We start from the raw sequence: 22,875 nt of genomic DNA, 5'->3' as shown, positions 1-22,875 counted from the left end.
ATACTGATGACTAATGAGTTTGTCCTCATGCCAGATTTTCCCCCAGGGCCTCAGATCCAGGGATCCGCCAGCCTGCTGGGCCCCACTGTGACCCCACTGTGACCCCAAACTTGTCACCTGCAACAATGTACCATCCCTCCCAAAGCTGGCCTCTGTCTGACCGGGCACCTAGATGTATTACCCTTGATTCCTCTTCCTCTTTCACTCCATCGTCTCCAACCAGTAAATATCCAAATACTATCATTTTTTTTTTTTTTTTTTTAATCTGAGGAGCTCTGAAATCCATCCTTCACTACTCTTTACCATGACTGCCTGGCTCAGGCCCCAAGCAGATCCAGGTATTCTAATAGTCGCTTCTTTCCAGTCTGCTCTTTACATTGCAATCAAAATCATCTTTCTAAGTGCTAGGATAAAGCACCAATCTGATAAATATACTTCTGTACTTAAAAGCCTCCACACCTTCCAGCTTGTTATAATGGACTCTGCTTCTCCTTTCAGTCTAACTTGCCCTCCCCACATCCTCTGTCCTCCTCCAACATGAATACTTTCTAATGCCACTTTCACCTCTGGTTCCTGGCCATTGCAGTTCCCTCTGCCTAAACATACACCTCTTCGACAACCTGCCTAGAACCTACGTACCTACCAGATCTCTGCTTGGATACCCTTTCTTCCAGAAAGTCTTCCTAAATGCCGCCTCCCATGTAAGTGCTGACGTTATGTCTGCCCGAGCACCCAGACTTCTTTTATTGCAGTGATATGTTACTCTGCATCTTAACTGACCCTTTACTTTTCTGGCAACCCCTCTCACTCTGAGCAGGGATGCATCTTTCTTGTTAACATTTAACACTGTGCCAGGTACAGGCTAGAAGCTCAACACAATTTTTTGAGTGCATGAACTCTGGGAGGAACTTTAGAGGGTTTATAGTCAGGCCTCTGTGTAGGAGGGTGAGGGAGAAGACAGGTATGCTCTACCTTTCATTGTCTTTTTACTTCTTGGGAAGGTGCCTGCAGGGGCAGCAAGCTCACCCAGTGGACAAAGGGGGAGAGGGCTACTTGGAACATTGCCTCACAGTTGAGTGAAAAAATTGCTCTTCTAGCCTTGAGTGGCATTAGTCTGAGTGACTCCTCAGTGTAGGTGGTGAGGAGGTAACTTCAAGGGGTAACAGCAAATGCTTCCTGCAGAGGGTGCAGGCAGGCAAGGCTACAGATGTTTGGAAGTTGGGAGCAGCCCTTCAGAAGAGAGAAAGAAGTGCTCTTCTTATGTATGCACCGTGGGAGCAGGTGGGGCTCAGAAAGGAGAGGGTCTTGCCTGAATGGAAGACAGGCAGCGGAGGCAGCATGCTGGGAAGGTACTAAGGAGCCCAGAGGCTGAAACAGCTAGTGTTTACATAGTGCTCACCATGCCCAGCACTCTCCTAAGTGCTCTGCAAATGTTAATTCATTTTAATTCCCCACAACTCTACAAGGTCAATATATTACCATCCTCACTCCACCAATGAGAAAATGAGGCACAGAGGTCACACAGAAGCTTTTGTTTCTTGGACTACCTTTTCTGAGCATCTCTGGGGAGGGTTAAGGAGGGGGGTGGAATTAGCCAGCAGTGCCAGGTGAAGTTGGGCTGCAGCTTCAGCGAAAGAATTCTTTGGGCTTTCACCCAAGACCTTATTTATTCATTTGATTCTCTAGATAGCTGGTTCGGCCTGGGAAATAAAAGGTTGGATATAAATGAAGCACAGCAGGCATGGTGATTATGGCACAGAGATACTAAGAGAAGTAAAGATCATGATACAATCAACAACTTCTTGGGCATTTCCTTTCAAAATAATGAGTAAGCCCCACTGGTTTGTTCGGGTTATCAACAAGAACAGGTCGTACAGTATTCTGATTCATTTCTTGGTGACTGGCAGAAAACATGGTTGTATAAAACAAGCTGACAAGAGAACAATTGTTGTTGAGGATCTCGTTAAGCGTGGCCTTAATCCTAAAGTAATTCTATGAAAAAATACTGGTGAGAAGCAGGTAAGCTTTGCCTTGCAACATTTTAACTGACAAAACTCTCTCCCCAATTGTCTAGCACTTGTATGTTGCCTGGGTATGCATATCTGAGGATTTATCTAGCCAGTTTGGTACAGGAAAACAAATACAAACATTTCTTTTGTACTTAAAAAAATATTACTCTGTGACCTTTTTATAAATATAGAAATGTACTGGATATGACTTTAAAAAAACTATTTATTATTTCAAATAAATGACATATATTAATTTTTGTGTGGAATTCTGCTCAGGATTCACACTTACACAGTGTTTACACAATGTTAAGTGCAAACCTAAAAGATAATAGCTAGATGTTTGATATTGTGATGGAACGTATCTAGGTAATTGATGAACTTTTTTTTTTTTTAATCTGGAAATTTTGATATTGTGTCAGAGAAAATATTTTCCAGTGATACGAAAGCAGATGTCTTGCCATATGTTATGGGCTGAATTGTGTATCTTCAAAATTCACATGTTAAAGCCCTAACCTCCATACCTCAGAATGTGACTGTATTTGGAGATAGGGCCTTTAAAGAGGTGATTAAATTAAAACGAAACTTTTAGGGTAGGCCCTAATCCAATCTGACTGGTGTCATAAGAAGGGGAAGTTTGAACACAGACAAGTGGGTGCACAGAGGAAAGACCATGTGAAAATACTGTGAGAAGATGGTCACCTGTAAGCCAAGAAGAGAGGCTTCAGAAGAAACCAACCCTGCTGACCCTGTGATCTTGGAGTTCAAGTCTCCAGAACTAGGAGAAAATAAGTTTCTGTTGGCTAAGTTACCCAGTCTGTGCTATTTTGTTATGGCAGCCATATCAAATGAATAGACCATAATCGAATGAAAAGTGAGTATGCAAAATGTTCAGGAGTTTATTAATTTGCTTGTCAACCTGTTTACTTCCCTGCTAATTTCATCTTTCTATGTAGAAATTAATTTCTGAGTGGATGAAAAGTACTTAACATTGTTTGCATTATCATTAACAAGATATAGAACTTTTGTTAAAAATAAGCACAGTCTTCACTCACAGACATGAGTTTGAAAACATATTTCCAGTAACTTTGTGCATTCCCACTAACTAATATTTTGAGACTAATCTGTGGTAACCTTGGAGGAACTATACAAAACTATGTATTCTTTTGTCTCTTAAGACATTTTGAAAATGTCTAAGAATAGCCATTGTTCAATACTACAAAAAGTGATGTCGTTCATTAAAAAAAAAAGTCTCAAAGTATATTCAGTTAATAGAACCCAGACAAGTTTGAGGAGGGGACTTAATCATCATCTTATTACCTAAGAATTTTTTACTCCCAGAAATAACTATAAAATGGTAGATGCTTACTAAATATTAATAACTGAAAATAGTAATTCCTACTTTGCTTTTTGTGAAGGTAACAATGTCATTTTTCCTGCTATCATCCTTGCAGTGGAATACATATTTTCTGTTACACACTTTAATTTGGTTTTTAAGAAAAACTACTGGAAGACAAAAAAGCATGTTCAAGTAGTCATATTAAATAATACAACAACCAAAAAGATCAAGGAAAATGCCAAAACAAAGTTGCTATTTTAGAGATGAATAATAGGTGGTTCATACTTGCAATCAGTAATATACATACAAAATATTATTTTAGGTGAGCTGTAAGAGGTGAGCATGTTTTGGCAAAAAACATTCCAGTCAACCGATGTTCAGTTTATTTATGTAATTAAACTTAAGAAAAGGACACATTCATAAGATTTAGGGACGTATATTTGCAAACTACTTTTCAGAACTGCTAATTGTATTGGTTGCTATTTTTAAGAATTAAGGGCAATCTTGAGTCGAAAATTTCAAATTAGTTATTAACTATTGAATGCAGTTGTTATGTTTTAAGAGTCCAACGATTTTAAGCAGAATTTGGAAGTTAGAAAAAAATTACCCACTAATCAGAATCATGACATGGAGGAGAAAAACATCCCTCTCAAGTGTCACCAAGTAGCAAGCAGAAAGCTTCCAAAGTCCACAAAAAGGAGAGACATGTAAATAATAAAGTCCTGTTAAAAATAAGAACCGAGAAAGAATTCTGAAAAGAAGGGAATTCTGTAAACATCTTTACAAAAATCAGTCTAGTTTCAGTAGGAAGGTATAAGAAAGTAAATCTTAAGCTCCTGCTAAAGTGCTTAGTTAGCAGAATAAACCTGTTTCATTTTCTTCCTTGCAGCTCTTTTTATAGGTTGCGAGGCAAAAGCAGAAAGCCTCCGCAGGTCTTGGGAAATGGCACAAACTGGATTAAGTGTGACTTTTAGGAAACCTAATCTGCTCCCATTAGATAAGATTATTACCTTACTTGTTGCAAATCAGACTATTCTGTGAATGAATCGCCCTACCCTCACTTTAGGGTCTTTGATGGGTATAATGAATGAATCTAAACAATTTCAAGGTGACTTCTAGCAATGTCCAACAGAACTTTCTGCAATGGTGGAAATGTACTATATCTTCTCTGCCCAACAGAGTAGCCACTAACCACCTGTGGCTACTGAGCACTTTAAATGTTGGTGCTACTGATGAACTGAATTTTAAATTTTACTTAATTTTAATTACTTCAACTTTAAATAGCCTCATGTGGCCAGTGGTTATCGTATTGGGCAGTGCAGTTCTAGAGCCCTTCTGCCTCTTTAACTGAAGGCTTCAGGCATCGTCTTACTACATATCGCTGTGTTTTCTGGGATTAAATATTGTCCAAGGTTTCTCAGATCCTCAGGGGTATGATGATCATTTAATTGTCTAAACTGGGATATTTTGAGAAACACAATGAGTGTTACTAACAATAACGGTGAGACAATAAGCACAATCTGAGATGGTTCATGGCACAGAAGAGGGTTGGTCCCCCCACGTATAAGGATTGTTGCTTGCAGGTTCTTTTGGGAGGTAACTGGGCTATACATCACTTCTTTTCAGGTTATAGATAACGTTTAAGCATCTTCTGGGACACACATTTCATCATACCATGATCTTTTTTGCCCCACAAACATTTACCAAAACCTCTATAACTCATTTCTGCTTTCCCGGTGACTTCGAACCATAAAGTAAAGCAATGTCTGACATGTTGCCAAATGACCAATTCAAAATGGAAGTAAATAATCAATCATAATGATATCTGAGTTTAGACCAAGTATCTGAATAGCTAAATTGGGTTGCATAGTTAAGCTTTCCTCTGGCTTTTTGGCAAGGGCAGAAAGAGCCAAAAAGATCAGAGCAATATCTTTGCAATAGAGAGTTACTCAGCATTTCTTGACAGACAAAAGTTTTCCCAAAGGGATTAAAGGCTGAGCACGTGGCAGTTCATATAGTCCAGATTCTGACCTTTTTTTTTTTTTTTTTTTTTTTTTTTTTTTCCTGGAGAGTGGATCCTGGAAATGAGTTGCTTTGGATATGTGCTTACTTTTCTGTCATCAATAGAGGAAGTGTATTAAGATCAGCTTTTAACAATTATATTTCAGCAGGATAGGAGCAACTGACTGCAGAATGCTTTAGGTTTCCCATTTTCAGAATGGAACCTGTTTTGAAATAATCTAGAGGGCTTTTTCTTTAATATAAAGTACAGAATGTGGATTGGAACATCAAGTCATAAAAAAATAATTAAAAAAATCCAGTTGCATCTATACACTAAATGTCCTTAAAGAAACCAATCCACATGACAAGTCAATTCTCATGTAATCTTGCTGACGTGGCCTGGTTTTTCAAATCCAACCCACCTTTTATAACATACTTTGTGTTGAACACAGTAGAGTTTCGTAGTAAGGAAAAATATTTCAGAATTTAATAGGCATGTGGATGAATAGGAAAAGAGGAAGCAATTATTTCAGGAAATTTACCAGCGGAGAAAATAACTTAACAATATAGTAATTCAAATAACCAGAGGTAGGTCTCTGAATCATTTCATCAACAGATTTCCACCAACCTGATAGCTCGAATGACAGTTTTAAGTGGTGGGGTGAGGTCTTCTACAGATACATCACACTGGCATCCTTTTTCATCATATACATCATCAGTGCCAAGGGCTGTGTCAGCTGGAAAGGAAAACTGCTGGTTAAATACCACCATCAGCAATTTAAAACGTGCTGCTGAACTTGGTCTCACATAAGAATAGGGGGAACTCAAAGACTAAACTTATAAATCAAGATATGTATAAGGTCAGCAAGTTGTTCTTCCCCAATATTATTTCTTCTTCTTTTCTACAACCCCACCATGGGGAAGTTGAAGATGTTGACACATTGTATTTTGTTTAGTGGTGGTGGATTTGTATTGATCCACCCATGCTCTTTTGCTCAGTTCTTTGAAACTAACAGCCAGCATTTAAATAACAGTTGTTTGGGGTTAGGGAACCAGTCTACATACAACTTAATTAAATGACCTGTATATGCAGAGCTTGAAACCCATGATATTTGACCCTATTAGCTCCATGCCCTGAACAAATGAGCAGTCAGACCCAAGAACATTGACTACTTATCAGTTATTGAACACAGGTAGCCCAGGAAGGAGAGCTCGCTTAAGATAATAGCTAATGCCGAGAGATTTTCAGATTGGATAATAAAATTGGTTCCTCATAAACTGAGCAAATTAACTTTTGAGTGAATTGCAAAGTTTAGAAAGGGGCTTGGGTTGCAGCAAATACCAAATTAGTAGAAGTTTATAAGATTAATAAGGAATACACTCATATCACTGCAGCTTTGTTTTCAGCAACGAATAATTGAAAGCAAATTAAAATTCTTGGAATGGAGGATGAATTAAATAAATATTGGTAGGTTTATATAGTGGAATATTGGAAAGCTGTTAAAAATGATGTCAAAGACCAATGACTGGAAAAAAATGTCACAATATATTATTAAAGAAATAAATCTACACATCTGGGATTAAGAATGATTTTATTTGTTTTGCTTGGCTATATTTCTAAAATTTCTACAATGAACATGTATTACTTTGGTATTAAAGTAATAAAAATTCACTTATGAATAAAAATTGACTTCAAATTCTATTTAAGCTTTTTTAAACCCTGACATACACTAAAGGACTAACTGGTTTCTGTTGTCTTTGCTCTGCCCAGTGTTCATTCGCTAAGTCATGAAAGGTACATTGCCATACGCTGTCCTGATTGGGTTGAAAATCCTGAAAACCTATTGGGGGTCCATTCATTGAAGCAGTGCTTGTAGTGAAATGCAGCTGATGCGCCATTTAATTCAGCTGCCTCTGTTTGCTGTGTGTTGACTCAGTTTGCTGTGTGCTGAGAGTGGAGGTGGTGGTGGGGGAAGAGGTGCAGACGGGTTTTCACAGCTCTTCTTCATGGTCCCTCTGGTCCAGTGCCCTACAGCCTAGGAAGTGGGAAGAGTCAGAACTACCACCTCACAATAATAACCACCACTCACAAAAATTTATGCCAGGCACCTGGGTGAAGCTCCTCACACATTAGTTTTCTTACTCACAGCAACTCAACAAGTTGGTGGCGATATTATGCCTGATATTTGGATGCTGAAATGGAGGCTCAGAGAAGATAAAAGTGATAAGTGGAGCTAGCAATTTGCAGAGCATCCAGTTCCCTCAGGCTCCAGAGCCCTCACCCTTGCCATGGCATTACTCAATGTCGGAATGTGTTCAACAGTGGTTCAGTAGTGTCATGCAGCATGTCAGGAGTGGGCAGGGGGGCAAGCTCAGCACATGTGCTGCCTGATGGGTGCAGCCTGTGCCTGCTGGGTGCATTCAACTTCTCTCCAGAGAAGTTTGCCACAGTTTGAACAGGAGTACATAGATTAACGCTGTGTTTGACAGAGTTCTGGCTCAGTGATGACCTTGAGGGTAGCCAGCCCATTTTGCTTGATTGACTACCCACAAAACACAATACTTTTAGTGAATAACATTATGCCCAAGATGACATTCTTCCAAGAACTATTCGTGATTTCAGCCTCCGATTTGATCCCAACCTGCTCTTAGTTGATGTAGTAGGCTCAATAGTGTTGCCCCCCAATTCATGTCCACTTGGAACATCAGAATATGACATGTAGAATAAGGGTCTTTGCAGATGTAATTAAAGTAAAGTTTGAGATGAGGTCATACTGGATTAGGGTGGGCCTTAAATCTGACAAAAGCGTCCCTGTAAGACAGAAAAGAAGACACAGGAACATAGAGAAAATGGCAGCAGAGACTGGAGTGATGTGTCTATAAGCCACGAGCACTGAAGATGGCTGGCAACCACCAGAAGCTGAGGGAGGCACATGATGGTTTCTCCTTCAGAGACTCCAGAAGACACCAACCCTGGTGACACCCCGATTTCTTGAACTGTGAGAGATTCCTGTTGTTTCAAGTCACCCAGTTTGTGGTAATTTGTTATGTCATCCCTTGGAAACTAATACAATTGGGAAAACTTTTCTTCATGGTTGCCAAGTCTTCACTCAAGAACAATAATTATGATGATAATAATAGTAAGTGCTTTTTAGGGAAATTAAATTATGTGCCAAGAACTTTAATTAATTGCTACAAACCTACCCCATGAAGTATGTATTATTTTTATCTCCTGTTATACAGATTATAAAAGTTAGGCACAAAAAGCTAAGAAAGTTGCCCAAGGACACATGGAGAGTAAGTGACAGAACCAGAATTTAAATCTAGGCAGTTGGTTCTGGAGCTTCACTATTAACCACTGCCTGACCCTAAGTCTCACTTCCAACTCCTTCCAGCTTTGTCTTTCTTGCCTCTGTTGTTGTCATCTGGATTCCCTTCTCCTGCATTACGTTTTCCTTCACATGGCTCTATGTACCTGGCTATTGTGATCTCAGGTAAAGTGATCCCCCAATCTTAAGAGAAGATCAGATTTGGAGCAGCGTGGTTACAATGGCCATGTGCCGAGCCAGTCCACACTCCAAAGGAGACCGGCAAATACACTTACCCTGGAACTGCAAGGAGGGCGAGTGTGGTGTGGGAGAAGGGGGTGGGGAAGCTCACATACAGGCTGCGTGGCTGATGGAGCCAAGACCACCAGGCACCATTATGGAGCCCTGCGATGTTAGCTCGCCAAAGGAAATATCAAATAATGTACTTTATTAGGATTCCCAGCACAGAATTCACAAAAGTATTTTATGCTGCCTTTCAAAATAGAGGCAAATGCCTGCTTTCCCATATCTGAACTCTAGCGAAGACCACTTCTAAACGTGGCCCCATCTTATACCTCAGAAAACTGGGGAACACTGGAGAGGTTACAGGGAAGGCAGATCGTGCAATGCCTGTGTTAATGACTTATCGGCCTGAAAATACAATATAACCAACCATCACATGATGATGCAGGTCCAAACAATTAAACAGTATAAAATGCAGGGTTCTATTAAGAGGTTAATAGAAAACTTTATCAGCAGGTGTGTACTATCACAATAATCACAAAAGTAAAGACAGTGAAACTATAATGTTCTCACTGACTGTAAATGCAGCTGGGAACATCCCAAATGAGTAAAAGAGTTTCCTCCCAGCTTAATACTGCTCCCCTTCACCCCTGTCCTGTACCCCGATGAAAGCTTCAGTCTATCCATCTTGTTTAGGAAACAGGACTAGGTAGAAGATGGGAGTCAGTCATGAATCACATTATATCCAAATGCATCTTATTGCGGAATTTTATTATACCGTTTAAACTCGATTGTTCATGGCATAAATTGGACTCTCAGTCTTTGAAAAATTTTCTTTGTAAGTTTGGTCAGAGCAAATGAATAGGAAATATATCTTTTCTGGCATGTATTAAAGGTAGGGTTGAGTTAGAAAAGTTTTCTCCTTATTTTAAAACCACAAAAATGGGGAAAATGCCATCTTTCTGCTTCATAAGTATCTTGAGATGTTAATTTTCTTTCCAATGAGGTTAACACCACATTAAATGTCTTCCTTATGATTCCTAGAAGCTTAAAACCCTCTGTGAACTCTAAGGCACCTGGGTGGGGCTAAATATTCAGCCAAGATTGGCCCTCTGCTCTCCAACCACATAGCTGGCTTTCTGTCCTGGCATTTTAGGAAATGTAGGTTATGGGACCATAAGCTCACATGAACACCAATTTGTACAAAACCTAGTCATGAAGGGAAAAATGCCAACAGAGTGAAGTGCTCCCTGGGGCAGTCCTCCTAGGATTGTGAGCCTACCCCAGTGCACAATCCATGCCTGCAGAAAAAGAAGTATAAAATACAACTTTTTATCTGTCCCAACCCTCTTCTGTTTCCTATTAATTAGCAGTGTTCAAGATTTGCTTTCAAGTACTTCGTTCACCCACATTTTGGAAAATCTATTTTATAGTGTTTGGAAAGGATCACTTGGACCTTAGATGATGAAGAGGAGGAGGTAAAGATACATTCTGGGAACTTCTGCTGTATCCAAAGACCATTTTTCTGTTCCCACTAGGCAATTTTGCCATCAGGATGCAGGTATTTCTTAAAAAAGGACATGTCGTTTCTAGTTCTTTCTCTTTGTCACCTTCTTTAATGGATTATATTTATTTTTTACATTTCCTGATGAAATAATTACCATAGTTTTCAACTTTGGCTACACATTAGAATCACCTGGGGAGTATTAAAAAAAATCTCAATACCCATAATGCCCTCAAGACCAATAACATTAGGAAATGGAGGGTTGTAACCTAAGCATCGCTTTTTAAAAACTCCCCAGAGAAATCCAGAGCAGCTAAGGGGTCGGGACCACTATTGTAAGTAGAAAAATGACGTCCCCTGGCTTCTTTCAGCTGTGCTGAGGGGTGTGTTTAACTAATCTGCCATCGAATTTGGACTGATTCTCCATGTTTCCCCTGGTGCCACTAGTATATTTTCCACAGGAACAATTTACTTCACACGACAACAGGAAATGACTGAATTATAAAAAACAGAAACAGAAACAAACAAAACAACAACAAACTGCCCCTCCCTCCCCCCAAAAATCCCTTGAGAAATCGGTGTTATAGGAACAAGTTTTCATCATGTTTTTATTCAGCTGAAAGGCCTCAGCTTTCTGAATTCCAGTTATTGTCCTCTGTTCCTCAGCCCTCTGAGACCCCATTCTGTTCAGGCCTTGGTACTGTTCTCTTTGAAAGGAATCACTACTGTTTTTATACATAGGAAGCTTCCATGTTCATAGACCAAAATCAAATTGTAAAAGCCTAACAGAAAACACTTTTTCTGTCTGTGGAGGAATGATAATGTCCGAATGTTTGGACCAACAGAAGAAATAAAAGAGACACCTGACAGCTTTGACCATGAAGACAGAAAATGTTACTACTTGAAATAACTAAATCACAATTCAAAGAAAAATGCTTGATTAGAAAAAAATATCAGAAGATACAAAGAGGTTTAATATTTATAATGTATAAATATTTGAATAGGTCACATTCCAAATTACAAGTGTACAAATAAGTCAGTCAAGAGAGACCACTTAGTAATAAAAAATGACAGAAAACTATTCAACTTTATTAGAGATAAAAAATATAAATTAAAATTATGTGAAAGTATGGATTTATAACTAATTAGCAAAAGAATAACAACTAATACTAATCAAATTGAAGTGAATCTGGTATACTTTGATATTGCTAGTGATGATATAAATTGGAACAATTTTTATGGCAATAAAAATTATAAAACTTTGATTAGCAATTTATAAATTTACATAAGAGATTTTCCTGGAAAATAATTAAAAAATAAAGATAGATTAATGCAATAATGTTTATTGCAACATTGCCCATTGTAGAAAAATAGTTATATAAATTTCAATGTCCCAAAGTAAAAAACTATAAATTATAGTATTTAATCATGATGGTGTACTATACAGCTACAAAAAAGATATCTATTAATAATATATAATAATATGAAAGTATTTTTAAATGTTAATAAAATAAGCTGTGAAACTAATGTTCACATTGATTATAACTATGTACAATAATATGTGAAAAGAAAACCAGTTAGAAGAGAATATGTTAAGTGAAATCAGCTATACTAGTATATAAGTTCATAAAGATGAATGATTTGTATTTCTCTTAAAATTTCTTAAGAAATTTAAAAAAGCTTTTCTATCATAAAAATAACGTATGCTTTTGGAATGAAGAAAAAAAATCTTCCTGAATTCTAGAACTAAAAGGCAAGACTATTGTAATATGTTTCTTGTAGTGAAAATGTGAGGGCTGGAAGTCTACAACACATTTTTATTTTAAGAATTTAAAAGAAGCATGTAATGATTCTATTCCATTATCCTATAGGGAACTAACATTAAAATGGCCACTATTAATGGTGGTGATGACGAATTAATTACATCCTCTTTTGAATCATAATTTATTTTCTAAGGGTTCCTTCCTTCTGCCTCTGTTTGTATTGCAAATACCTTTTCCCTGCTATCATTTCTCAACACCTTAAATATCATCCTAAATTTAGAGCCTTCATTTTAGTCATGTGCTAGTCCAAAGGCAATTCTTTTAATCCAGCTGGAGTTTAGAGTAACTGCTTGGGCCCTGATGTAGTAGCACAATTTTATTTCGCTATGTTCTTGGCTCAGACCTTTTTTTTTTTTCTTTTTTCAGTTCTGTGCTAGATGCTGCTAAGGCACCAAGACATATAACATACTGGGCCCTCAAGGTACTATTAAGGAACCGAGAAAAAATACTCTCTATATTTTTTGTGGTGGACTTTTTTTTTTTCAAATACTTTTTATTTTAAATTTGTTTTTCTCTCATTATAATCATAATACTTGCTCTCTGTAGAAACCTTGAACATTTGAATTTTAAATTACATCATAAAGAATGAGAAAAAATTTACATAGTTCTAACACTCTGAGGTAAACCTTATTAAATTTTACCATATTTCTTTTCAGTCTCTTTTCCTCTGAGTCAACTGATGTTTAATATCCAATTGATATTGTTAGGTGAGGCAACTTTATTCTGATAGCTAATAAACCCCCATTCGGCCTCATCTTATTATTACTGGACCATACTCCAGCTATACCAACTACTAACAGTTTCTTGAGGTGCTGTTTAAGCATCATTACCTTTGGATACTCTCCCAAAGGATATTATCTACACACCCCTACTTAATCTCTTTTCCTTTCCCTTTTATTTTTATTTTTTGGCTGGCAAACTCTGGGAGCTGAATTTGCAGTAAACAGATTATAATATGCATACAGTCCTGAAAAACTAAAGGGCACCAAAAAATAAGAGACCATCAGAATACTTAGAACACACCACTTAAATTTCGGTATGCATATGAGGATGAGGTGTAGAGGACAGCATGAAAGAGGTTACAGCCTCAGATTCAACTCTACAATTACAAGTCCTTCAAGAGTCTATCACCTCCATGTAACTCAGCCTAATCCCTGAGACCAGCTCAGCCTTGTCTTCCTGTACTGTGGACATGTTATCTCTTATGATGGTTATTACACAGTATTATATCTGGTTGTTTACAAGCTCCTTTCCTTACTAGACAGAAAGGGCAGGGGCGACGTCTTCTTATCCGTGTATCTATCTACTGTATATCATCTCATCCATTTTCTGCCCCTGGAACACTGTGTGGTGCAAAGAAGATACTCAAGACTCGTTTGCTTCGTGAATGATAACACATTTTCCCTTGGCACCAGGACAGCAGTGCCTTGAATTAAATAACGTCTAGATTTAGGATTTTAAAAATACATGAATTCTGTGGTTGGGTAGATGGCCCTTCACTGTGTCCTTGTTTACTCAGTGAATCACCTCCCAGAAGTCGACGGACCAGTGTCTTCACTGAAGAAGCTGTCAGCTGAGAGGCCATGAAGGCCCCTGATTCTAAACTTTGTGTTTAGAAATGGCTGAATTCAGGGCCTTTGCCTGAAGCACTTTGTAGCATGAAGGTGTAGGCTCTTTTTTTTTTTTAATTTTTTTTATTGATAACTGTCATATATTCAATCCTTGCATGTGAGGTGGTTTATAAGTACAAACTGTAATTCAAAATATAATACTGTCATACTGGAAATATTATGCTCATTTTACAAGTGAAGAAACTGCAGCTCATCAAGGTTAAATGGCCTGCCCAAGATACAGGGTTATTAAGGGCAAAACAATCCTTTTAAAATTGAGATCATGGCTCTCTGCACACAATTCTCTAATGGCGTCCTTTGTTTTCCACAGCAAAAGCCTAAGTCTTTACAAGGCCTACAGGCCCTGTGTGTCTGTCCCCTCCCCACTTCCTTTCTGACCTCATTTCCTATCACTCTCCAGCTTGCTATTTCTCTCCAGGCTCTCTTCTCTGCCCTTAGGCCTCCTAGTTGCTCCTTGAAAGAGCAGAAGTCGCTGTTTGTAGGGTTCCCTTTGGGGAATGTTCCTCTCTGGATAGCCTTAAGGCTCCTTAGCTGCTTTAGTTCAATATCAATTTTCTAGGAGAACCTCCCAGAATACCCTACTTAAGGTTACATATGTCTCCTCTCCACCATTCTGAATCTCCATACCTTGCTCTCCTTTTTTTTTTTTTTTTAATAGCACTTGTCACCTTCTAGTATACTAAGCAATTCACTTGTTTGTGCTCTTTATCTTCACTATTAGAATGTGAGCTCCACAAAGACCAAGATCTTGTTCACTGATCTTGTTGTCTGATTAGAACAGTGCTAACATTTATTGAAAGGACCAGTCAAGGTGAGAGTGATACCCCTGCACTCTATTTATCTTATTGATTACAAATAACCCATTAGCTAACCTCTGAATTTTGGCCAGATAGTGTTCTCTTGTGTTTAATTAATTTATTTATTTTAATTTTTGATGATCTTTCTTGACTAGGTAAACCTCAAGATCCTACTGTAAAAAAAAATTCAATTTTCCTCATAATGTTTAATTTTTATAGGAGTTTAAAATAGGATTTTCCCTCAGTGGCCCATGAAAATATTTAAGAGGCAAATGAGTTCAAAGTAAAAGAATGAATAACTTCTATAGTAGAACTCAGGAAATGTTTGTTGAATAAAATCACACTGCAATTTTATTTTTAGGTAGAAATGGAACCTCTAGGTCCTTTTTAAATTCTTGGGTCTATAAGTTCATCATTAGAAAATAATAGGAAAATTTTAACATTAGTACAACAAGCAAGAGGGATCTCTCACTAATTTTCTATATTATCCATAGTAATATAATAAAGAAAGCAACCTAGATTTATTTTTTCTCTTCAGAAATAGTGTAATGTTAATGGAAATGTAAATATATTACAGTGAGATATAATGTAACTTCATATGTCACTTTTGGATATTCACTCCCTTATGTTTTTCTAAATGTCACCTTTATCCTAGTACCTTATATTGCTAGTACCATAGGAATATATTGTGAAATTTCAGTCATGTGACCATTGTTAACTCAATTCTGAATCTTAGGAGATTTGGAGTTAAATAGCTTGAAAGTGAGTTTATATTAAGAATTAGGTAATATCCATTTAATCGGCATAACTGAAGAAAATCAAGATGTTGAACAGCTGTTTGAAGAAATAATGATGGAAAAGTTCCCTAACCTGGTGAAGGCAATGGACAGACAACCCTGGGAAACCCAGACAATTCCAAAAATCAGGGATCCAAAGAGGTCCACACCAAGACACATCATAATTAAAATGCTAAAGTTTAAATACAAAGAAAGAATATTAAAAGCAGCAAGAGAAAAACAGATAGTTATTTATAAGGGAACACCCATAAGACTGGGAGCTAATTTCTCAAAAGAAACTATGCAGGACAGAAAGGCCTGGCAAAAAATATATGACAGGATGAAGACCCAGGATCTACGACTAAGAATAATTTATCCAGCAAAGCTATCATTTAGAGTTGAAGGACAGATAAAGAGCTTCCCAGACAAAAATAAGCTAAAGGAATTTATCACCACCAAGTCAGTATTACAGGAAATGTTAAAGGGACTTCTTTAAGAAGAAAAAACATGTATCAAAAACAGAAATAAAGAATTCAATAAGTACCTTAAATAAAAAAGAATTAAGTGCTCCAACCAAAAGATAGAGGGGCAGAAAGGATAAGAAAACAAGACTCCTACATATGAAAAAGAAGGGGATGGAAAAAGATATTGCTTTGATGGACCTAAAAGGTATTTAATCCAGATAAAGAAAGATAAACTCTATATGATTTCACTTATATGCGGAATCTAAGGAAGAAAAAGAACAAACTTATCAAAAACAGACTCATAAATATAGTGGACAATTTGGTGACTGACAGAAGGGAGGAGGGATTGGGGGCCTGGGAGAATGGAGTGAAGGTTTAAAGAAGTGCAAATTAGTAGCTAATGGATGGTCACGGGGATGGGGAACACGGCATAGGGAATGTAGTTAGCATTAATGTGTTGGCTAGGTGGAGGGTCAGAAGAGGGAGGGAGCAATTGGGGGGAATCATTTTATGAATTATATAGATGTCTAACCAATGTATTGTGTACTTGAAACTAATTAAAATAAATAAATTAAAACAATGTTAAAAAAAGAATTAGGAAATAATCTTATTGAATTCCCATAGAGATAAAAGATAATCCTATATGAAAATTTTTGATGCATCTATGAACCTATTCCCATTAAATATTTTCTAAGTTGTAGAATTAAAATGCTACAGCATTTGAAACTAAATTTGATAAACAAAAAATTTGTTTTTATTGAAAAAAAGCCCAAGCATTCATATCTGCAATATACATTGCTATCACAATAAAATATGCTCGTGAGTTTTTAAAGTAATGTTCTAATTAAAGATATTTTTAACATTTTGAAGAGGTAATTTTCCCGTGTATTTTTACCAAAGTAGATGCAAATGCTAGCGCAATTGAAATTATAGATTAATAAAGATTACATAACTTAGCTGTGCTTGCTGTTTATTTTATTTTTTGATGTTATGACAATTTTGACATGGAACAAAATTTGGGACCCACAATAAGTAATCCTAGTACCTAGCACAGAAACGAAGAGGCACATTTGAATACACTATCAGAGGAAATTCTGAAAAAAAATTCTTTTTTTCCCTAAAAAGAATTAGATCTAGAGTTCTGTGAATACCACATCCTGGAAAAAAGGGCCCCTTACACCTTTAAAACTGTATCAGTTCCATGGAAGACATTTGTGGTAAAGAGAAAATACAATTAGCTTTGTATGGACTTGAGCGCTTTGTTGTTGGCGTGGCCTAGCTGCAATTTTCAAACTTTTTGATTTCTATCCAGAATAACAAATACATTTAATATTGCAATCCAGCATGCGCGCGCGCACACACACACACACACACACACACACACGCACACACACACAATACACAGACTCTCTTCTGGGTTAAGATGGTAGATTGAACATACACATCTAATCTTGATCCCTCTGAAAAACCCAATAAAACTATAGGGATGAGATACTTTTTAAAAAGACATAAACTTGTGAAAGGATAGAAAAAGAGGCAGTAACAGCATAATTTTGGAAGTGGGAAAGCAGATGGACAAGTAACTGACTAGCTGATACCAGGCTGAAAACCCTATGCCAACACAGGGAAAAGCTGAGAAACAACAAAATTTACACTTTAGAAAACTCAAAAGGCTCAGGAATCGGCACCACTAGGTATCTCCAGGGATAACAAGATAAATAAGGAGGGTTGTGTGCAGTCCACCCTATACTCTTGGGCATATGCTTCTCTCCTTTTCAAGCAGAGGACAGACTAGAAGTCTTTGGATGAAGGGTCATTGGGCACAAATGAAGGGTGGTATTACACCAAAAACCAGGGCATCAAGAGACCATATACAGCCTGAACGTCATAATCATAACAATGGCAGCAGGACTTTACCTTCTAGCTAGGAGTTTGAATAAATACTCTCCAGGGAATCTGAGCAGCCCAACAAAAAAGAGCTAAATATACTGACACCAGAAAATTTCCAAGAAATGGCTGACCCAGATCAACCTTTGACCCAGTAAAGGTCAAAGTTGATTGGCTTCAACCAAATGGTTGAAAATTCTAGTCACCTTTGCCATCTTCCACACTTCATTATGAGGAGACATTCAAGGTTTACTAAATACCTGAGGAAATCTTCCCATACAAAAATTGAGGTCAAAACAAACTAGAAGGAAATAGAAATTAAGGAAGAATTTCAAAACATTGCCATTCATATCTTTCCAGAGATAAAGCAACATACTATATCTATGAAACAAAAATAGGAAGCTAAAACACAGGGACACTTAGTAAACAACAACAATAAGAAACCTTAAAAATAACAGCAGAACTAAAAATCTCAGTAAGAGGTTTGGTCGATAAAGTTGGCCAAAACTCCTAGAAAGTAGAGCTATAAGATAAAGAGGTGAAAAATAGGAGAAGAAAGATAAGAAAATCAGAAGGCCAGTCCACAAATTCAACCTCCAAATAACAGATTTCCATATGAGACAACAAAAAAATTGAAGGGAAGCGATTATACAAAAAAACAATAAAATATTCCAGAACAGAAGGTCATGAATCACCACTTCGAAATGACCCCTTGAACATCTACTGTAGTAGATAAAAATAGACCCATACCAAGAAATATCATGAAAAATCAGAATTCTGGGGACAAGAAGTGAATTCTACAAGTTTCTAAAACAGACAAATACACAAAAAACTCACTGCTCACATGCAAAAATCAGAATGTCTTTCAACTTAACAGTACTGAAAACAAGCACACAGGGTTCAAATGCTTTCAAAAGTTTGAAGGGACATTATTTCCAGCCTTACTTCTTCTATATCAAACCAAACTCCTAAGTAGCAGAAGGATGGAAAAAAGCCATTTTCAGGCATGAAAGATCTCAAAAATTTTGCTTTTCTTGTACTCTTTCTTAGGAATGTATTGGAGGATGCACCTCGTCAAAAAGGGAAAGTAAACAAAGTGAGAGGAAAACGCAGGCACAGGAGACACAACAGGAACTGCAGGATGATGGTGAAAGACAACCCCTGTGTGACCCCAGTGTGAAGGCAGAGAGGGTAATTGGTCCAGGTAGGACTAGTGAGAACCAAGGGACAGGCACATTGACAACTGTCAGCGTCACACCTTCTGTCATCATGCCATCTTTTTGCTGGAAAAAAATATTGGAGTTTTACTTTCTGAAATAAGAATAAATCAAGAACGACAAGAACATGAGACTCTGTAAACTGGGAATTCAATCTAAAAGAAAATCAAAAGAAATTCAAAAGATAATGGCCATGCAACAAACTTGGAGGGCAGTCAGCTCAACTGAAAGGGGGATGGTGGTTTTCAGGAGGGCTTCTCTAAGAAAAATCATGACGGAACTGATTGGTTACTTGTAACTGACCTTGTGGAAAATTTTACTGAGAGATTTTTGGAAGATATGGGGAAAATTATTGCTCCATTTTCACATGCTTCCTTATCGGGTGGTACCCAGCAATGCACATGGTCTTCGACCCACGTAAGAGTCCTCAAGTACAGTAGTTCCCCCTTACCCAAGGGGGCTATGTTCCAAGACCCCAGTGGATGCCTAAAACCATGGATAGTACCAAACCCTGTATGTTTTTCTCTACATGTACACACACTTTATGATTTGTTTTTGGTGTATCTGAATTGCCAGCATCACTACTCTTGAACTTTTGCAGGGGTAGTCATTACTAAGGAAAATAAGCATTACTTGAACATAAACATCGTGATAGCATGACGGTCCATCTGATAACTGAGTCAGCTACTAAGTGACTAACGGTTGGGTAGCTATGCATATCATGCACAGTGCCTGCCAACCGCACGAAGCTTGGTTACTGGGGGATTCGATCAAAACAGTAACCTACCATGTTCACCAAATACACTAACCAGCACTCTTTGATTTGGAAAACTTGATTTTTATTGTTTGTTCTCAGGTTTGTTAATTAGCAACATTCAGAGATACTAAAACACACTAATGAGGGATCTTACTCATGTAAGCTACTATTACACTTTCTCCTCAAGATCAAAGATCCCAGGTACACTGATTGACTAGATAATTCATGTCATATCAGCATCTTAAATTATGTTAATTATGATACAAATTTTTCTAAGATTCTTTATTAAGAATTGTCAATTAACCTTACTGGTTAGCAGAAATGCTGGCAAAATTTCATGGAATAGTTCCTGACACTTAATTAAAAGGAGTCATTTTGTTTTGAGTGATGATATAAAGTGCTAGAGATTTTTGAAAATAATTAGTATCATCTTCACTGCTAAAATTGCTGATCATACCATAATAATGGCTTAGTAACTGCCCATAGGTAAAAAGAAAAAAAAATGTAAAAAACTTTTTTCTTTTTTCTTTTTAATTTCATGTTACTATATTCATTATCTTTATTCAAATGAGAACACTAGAGTATGTTTTTATGTGTTCTTTTAAAATTATTGCAACTATAAAGCAATACAGGAATTTTGTTACTTCCTTAAAAATCACTCAAAACCCATTTAATTGAATATCTTAGCATTCAGTTATTCAGCAATAAAGACCTCTACTAATATTGCACTTTATGCTTCAGTAATACTTCACATTTGTGTGGGGGCTTTTTACAATCCTAAAGCAATGTTTATCAACAAGTTTACTGAATTGACTAAATAAATAAATATTAAACCAATTACTTGTTCATTCTATTCATCATTCACTTACAATAAATATTTCTAAGCAACTATTATGTGCCACACACTGCGCTGTCATATAGTAAACCAATGCCTTTCTTCCAGAACAAATGAACTATTGTCATCTTTAATAAAGGAAATGATCTCTGATAAATAGTAATACCATGAGGTGTAATAAAGACACATCATTCTTTTTGATTATATACATTATTCAACAAGGGGACTCTTAAAACTCAGTCTAAGGAATGAAGGAATAAAGTTTGAACAAATAACTTTTCACTTCCATTTACTACAGATAGAAATTGCCATCAGGAACTGGAAGGAGGGAAGATGAAAACATACAAATTAATAAAGCCTACTACTTTAACTCATGAAAATTAATGTAGAAATTAACATTAGTGAATTAATAAATAACAACAATACATTGAATTTATTGAGTACCTATTCTGTGCTGGGCCTTGTACAAGGATTTTACATACATTATATCTCATTATTTCAAATGAAACCTTATTAGGTAGGTATTAGTCCTGCTTCTTTAAAGATAGATAGAAACCACAGTGAGGTTAAATCACTTGCCTCATCTCATCCAACCTGGTGCGGGAACTAGGATTTGAAACGTTTTATTCTAGGACTGATTTTCTCATCAGTGTGTCAAATTACTTCAGTTTTTTATAAATTTCTTGAGAACTCACCATACTCAAGTTCTCGAGTCTTTCCAATTGAAAAGAAAGACACAAAACTCCCAGCTTTGTGAAAATATTTTTTTTTAAAAAACTCATACACACACTAATTGACTTTTGCAGACTTTTGTAGTTCCACTAGCAAATTATCTAAGTTTGTAATCAGTGCAAGGTAAATTCACAGCTTAGCAGGAGTGCCTCTATTAGAACAATTGTTCAGGTAATCTTAGCCAAGCCAAGTGATTTATAGCAAAACAAAGGGCAACCACATGCAGATTAATTGGGGCAGTCAGTGGTCTGCACCTGACAGCATCATCTTGGACACCCTCCTCTCACAGCAAAATAATCGAATGAGGTCAGATTAGAAGAGATCGATGGATTGCTCTCATCATTCTAAACTGAGACAGTCTCAAGGAGAAACATTTTGAATCAATGACAAAGTGACTGAAAAATACTTATTTAATCTTATCTCCAAAAATATGAGGTCTGTCTTCTTTAAATCATATTCAGAAACATCTGATGTCAATCAAAGCAGTTATGGTGTTCAATGCCTGACAAACTGTGGAATTATAAATATGCATTATTCATTAATCAAATCTTTTGGGGAATTCAAAATAGATATGATAAAACTTTTTTCTAACTTTCAATTCTTGTTAGCCCAGCAGTAATACTGTCAGAAAACGGCAATGTGTAAACCTGGATACCATTTGGGCTAGACAGGGCAGAGATGGCAATATATAAGCATTGCTTTCAAAAAGTAATGGGAATTACTGGTGCATTACCTTAATTGACACTTGAAAAGAAAGGGAGAGAATATTTATGGTGTATATATCATGACAAAGGGACATGGCTTGAGCAGATTTGCCATATTAGTTGAAAAAGAAGATAAATAATTAATTTAACACTAAACTTACAGCTGATTTACACCAAGTTTCATTCACTCATTTATTAGTGATGTGACTTATGTGCAAGAAAACATGCTAAGCAGAATGGTAGAACATAAAGGGCTTTGGAATTGTACCTAAATACAATTTCAAACCCCAACTTTGGCATTTAGACTGAGCTGCATGGGTAAGTTATTTATGTTTTCCAGGTCTAGATTTTCTTATCTGCAAAATGGCTGTGTGGGTATTGAATGAACCAAAAGAAAATGCTGAGTCAATGCCTGACATATATTAGGTACTAACAATGCTGTCTTTCTTTTTCCTTCTTAGGCTCTAGAAATGAAGGAAATTAAAGAAAGGAAAAAAATAAATCAGACATAGAACCAATAGGATATTATTGCAAAGAATAAAAGTGAATAATCTACAAATGACTGGGATGGTAGATTGAAATACTGGCTATGATACTCACAGCTCCTCACCTTAAGAGGTGGAACCTCTTTCCCTATCCCTTGCATTTGGCTTGTTCTTGTGATTTACTTTGACCAACAGGATACAGTGGACATCACTCTGTGAGAGTTTGAGCCTAAGCCTCAATAGGCCTTGTAGGCTCTGCTTTTATTGATTTAGGAACCCACTACCACCATGTGAACCAGCCCAAGCTGCTGGAGACTGAGAGACCACATGGAGCAGAGATGATTCAGCTCAGCTGGCCCCTTCTTA

At 36.9% G+C, this 22,875-nt stretch overlaps 1 protein-coding gene across 2 annotated transcripts in view; it reads right to left on the bottom strand.

Moving 5' to 3' along the window:
* KCNQ5 (potassium voltage-gated channel subfamily Q member 5) overlaps window positions 1–22,875 on the bottom strand; it is a 447,247-nt gene that overhangs the window by 17,190 nt on the left and 407,182 nt on the right. For both annotated transcript variants that reach the window (XM_036219415.1, XM_036219426.1), the window contains one exon: window positions 5,975–6,083. In XM_036219415.1, coding sequence (XP_036075308.1) covers window positions 5,975–6,083 — 109 coding nt within the window. The remainder of the gene's footprint in view (window positions 1–5,974; window positions 6,084–22,875) is intronic.

Source organism: Rousettus aegyptiacus, unplaced genomic scaffold (assembly GCF_014176215.1).
Source record: "Rousettus aegyptiacus isolate mRouAeg1 unplaced genomic scaffold, mRouAeg1.p scaffold_m13_p_1, whole genome shotgun sequence".
NCBI lineage: Eukaryota > Metazoa > Chordata > Mammalia > Chiroptera > Pteropodidae > Rousettus > Rousettus aegyptiacus.
This window is presented reverse-complemented; position numbering and strand designations above follow the sequence as displayed.